General features: G+C 73.1%; 1 protein-coding gene across 1 annotated transcript in view; it reads right to left on the bottom strand.

Moving 5' to 3' along the window:
* The window catches only part of H696_03261 (hypothetical protein), a gene marked incomplete at both ends in the record, with an annotated part of 3,060 nt that extends 328 nt beyond the window's left edge, over positions 1-2,732 (bottom strand). The window contains one exon of the mRNA XM_009497136.1: positions 62-2,732. Within this exon, the coding sequence (XP_009495411.1) occupies positions 62-2,732 (2,671 nt within the window). The remainder of the gene's footprint in view (positions 1-61) is intronic.
* Positions 2,733-3,247: the final 515 nt, after the last annotated feature.

Here is a 3,247-nt window from a genome sequence, read left to right as displayed (position 1 = left end):
CTGCCACTGCTGGACGAGCCGCTGCCACTGCTAGACGAGCCGCTGCCGCTACTAGACGGACCGCTGCCACTGCTGGACGAGCCGCTGCCACTGCTGGACGGACCGCTGCCCGAGTCGGAGGTCGGAGGAAGGGCGGTGCACCCGTCGGGGCCTGGGGCATCGCAAGTAAGACAGCTCTCATGGCACGCCTCGCAGATGGCCGACTGATCGAACCAGCCATCCGGGCACTCGGGCAGGCAGTTGGCCGGCTCCGGGTCGCCGGCTGGCGGAGGCGAGAGGCTGCCCGAGCTGCCGGAGACGCTGGAGCTGCCGGAGCCCGGCGACGGCGGCCCAACGACCAAGCCCTCGCGGCAGCCCGGCACACAGACGACAGTCTCCTCGCCGGGGGCCTGCCCCTCGATGTAGCCATCGGAGCAGCCGGGGATGCAAGTGGTAGCATCGGAAAGGGGGTCCACCTCGACGATGAAGCCCAGCTTGCAGCGCGAGCAGACGTCCGGGTCGGCGGCACAGTCGGCGCACTGGTCCGCGCTGCAGGGCACACACCGATACGCGGCCGGGTCCGTGTGGAAGCCCACCGCCGGGCAGGGGACCCCCACCGGGAGGCAGGCATCCTGGTGCAGCAGCCGGTCATCCATGCAGCGCGAGCACTCGGCCAGGGTAGGGCCGGTGCATGTGGCGCAGTCCGCCGCGCAGGCCCGACACTGCCAGGTGTCGGCGTCGCCAAAGAAGCCCACCGGGCAGACAGCCACACAGAACACGGAGTCCTGGACAAAGAAGCCGGCCGGGCAGGAGGTGCACTGATCGGCCGCCGGGCCGGAGCACGTGGCACAGGACTCGTGGCAGGCGGCGCAGCGCGGCGCGGCGTCGGGCGCCTCCGGCTGCAGGACATACTCGTCGGCGGCGCAGGCATCGGCACAGGTGGCCGGCGAGGCGGAGGACAGGATCTTGCCCTCGGGGCAGGTGAGACAGGCCCCGGTGGCCGGGTCACAAGTGAGGCAGCCCTCGCAGGAGAAGACACACTGGCCGGCGAGATCGACGCGACCCGGCGAGCAGGCCGCCACGCAGGTGCCATTCTCCACGAGGGGGGCGCCCTCCGGGCAGGCGGTCACACAGCCGACGGCCGGGTCCAGGAGGGTGGTGGGATGGCAGCGGGTGCATTCGGAGGGGCTGCCGCCGGTGCACTCGACGCAGCCGGGCGGGCATGCGTTGCAGATGAACCGGCTGCAGAAGCCGACCGTGCGGATGTAGTAGGTCCGCGCCGGGCACTCGACCAGGCACTTGTGGGACCACAGGCGCTGGAAGATGTCATTGTCCGGGTCGCAGGTTTTGCACTGGTCCGGCCCGGGGCCATTGCAATCGGCACACTCCTCATGGCAGGGGATGCAGTCCATGGCCATTTCAAAGTGGCGACCCGGGCACCGGGGCCCGCAGAAGCCCCCCTCAAAGCGGAAGTGGCCCTTGGCGCAGGTGGTGCACTGGCCATTGTCGGGGCCGGTGCAGGTGAGGCAGCCCGGGGCGCAGGGCTGGCACTCGCCGATGGCCGGCTCGAAGTACCCGTTGGCCGGGCAGCGGGCCAGGTCGCCACTGGCGCAGGCCCCATCGGCGGTGATCCACCGACCGGCCGGGCAGGAGAGGCAAATGGTCGGGTCATCCGGGCTGCATGTGGCGCAGGGGCCGGAGCAGGGCCGGCAGGCGTCGGTCGCCGCATGGAGGAAAGACCCGGCGGGGCAGGGGTCGCTGGTGGGGATGCACTCGGCGGCGGTCGGGGTCAGGCGGAAGTCCTCGGCGCAGGTGGCACAGGTGTCGGCATGGCCCGGCAGGCAGGCAGCACAGTTGGCCACATCGCACGCCGGGGCCGGGTCTTGGCCGAGGTCCGGGGCCTGGCAGCGGCCCTTCGGCCCGGGGGGCTGGAGCTCGGCACCCGAGAGGCAGGCGGTGCAGTCGGTGGCCTGGGGCCCGGTGCAGGCGGTGCACAGGGTGTCACAGGCCACGCAGAAGGTGGCCCCGCCGAGGGGCACCGCCTCGGAGTCGGGGAAGTACCCGGGGGGGCAGGCCTCCAGGCACCGGCCGCCCAGGAGGACATGGTCCCCCGGGCAGGCGGTGCACTCGTCGAGCAGGGGCCCGGAGCATTCGAGGCACTGGCTGTGGCAGGGCTCGCAGCGGGCGGTGTCGCGGCTGGCAAAGCGGCCGGTTTGGCACTGGATGCACACGGCCCCGGGCTGGGCCGTGTCGCACTTGGAGCAGCCGCTGTCGGCGCAGGGCCGGCACTCGGTGCCCTGGGGGCCGGACGCATCCGGGCCATAGCCGGGCGAGCAGCCGCCGCCACACCGGCCGGTGACCGGGTCAAGGATGTTGCCCTGGTCGCATGCGAGGCAGTCATCGGAGAAGGGGCCGGTGCAGCCCTGGCAGGAGGGGTCGCACTTTTGGCAGGTGTTGGTGTCGTCGAGGAAGTGGTTCGGCGAGCACACCTCGCACTGGTCGGGGAATGGCCCGAAGCACTGGTCGCACTCCGGGGCACAGTCGACGCAGGCCAGCCCGTCGGAGGTGGGCCGCGTGTCCGGCGGGCAGGCCGCCGGCGCCGAGTCCGAGGACGAGAGGACCGAGGACAAGGCTGACGTCGGCCGCCGGGCCGAAGCGGCCAGGAGCGCCGGGGGCTGGCTGGCGGCTGGGGGGGCCAGCGCGGCCAGCGCAGCCACCGCCAGCAGGAGGAGCAGGCCGAGCGAGCGCCGCATGCCGAGGGGGGGGGGGATGGCGGGGGAGGAGGGTAGCGGGCGAGAGGAGAGGGGGGAGGCGAGAGGCCCATGTGCACGCGGCGCCGGGGGCCGGGCCGGGCGCGCGGGACCGGCACAAGAGAGCCCGGGATCTGGGTCTTCTTGCGGCGGGGGCGGCGTGAATCCCGGCCCGCTCTCTTGCTTCCCCGGGCGTGTGTCTCCCGCTCCAGGGCCGGGCCGCGCGGCCGGTGGGTGTGTGCTGCGTTGAGAGGGCAGGGCCGGGGGGGCTGGGCCGGTTGCCGTTCCTAGCCGGCCGGCGGCCACGCGTACGCATTCGACCCCTTGTGCGTGCGTGCGTGCGTGCGTGCGTGCGTGCGCCCGTCCGTCCGGAGGGGCGGCGGGAAATTCCCGGGGCCCGCGCCAATATCGGATCCGCCGGGGAACGCCATGCGGCCCCCCTTGCCCCCGGCGCCAGATTAATGCGGTAGGCGTTGGCGGGCGTTTGAGATTGGCCGGCGGAGCGGCGCCCGGGAGGG

Source organism: Fonticula alba (genome assembly GCF_000388065.1).
Source record: "Fonticula alba strain ATCC 38817 unplaced genomic scaffold supercont2.5, whole genome shotgun sequence".
Classification (NCBI taxonomy): domain Eukaryota; order Rotosphaerida; family Fonticulaceae; genus Fonticula; species Fonticula alba.
The sequence above is the reverse complement of the archived record's forward strand: the minus strand, read 5'-3'. Positions and strand labels throughout refer to the sequence as shown.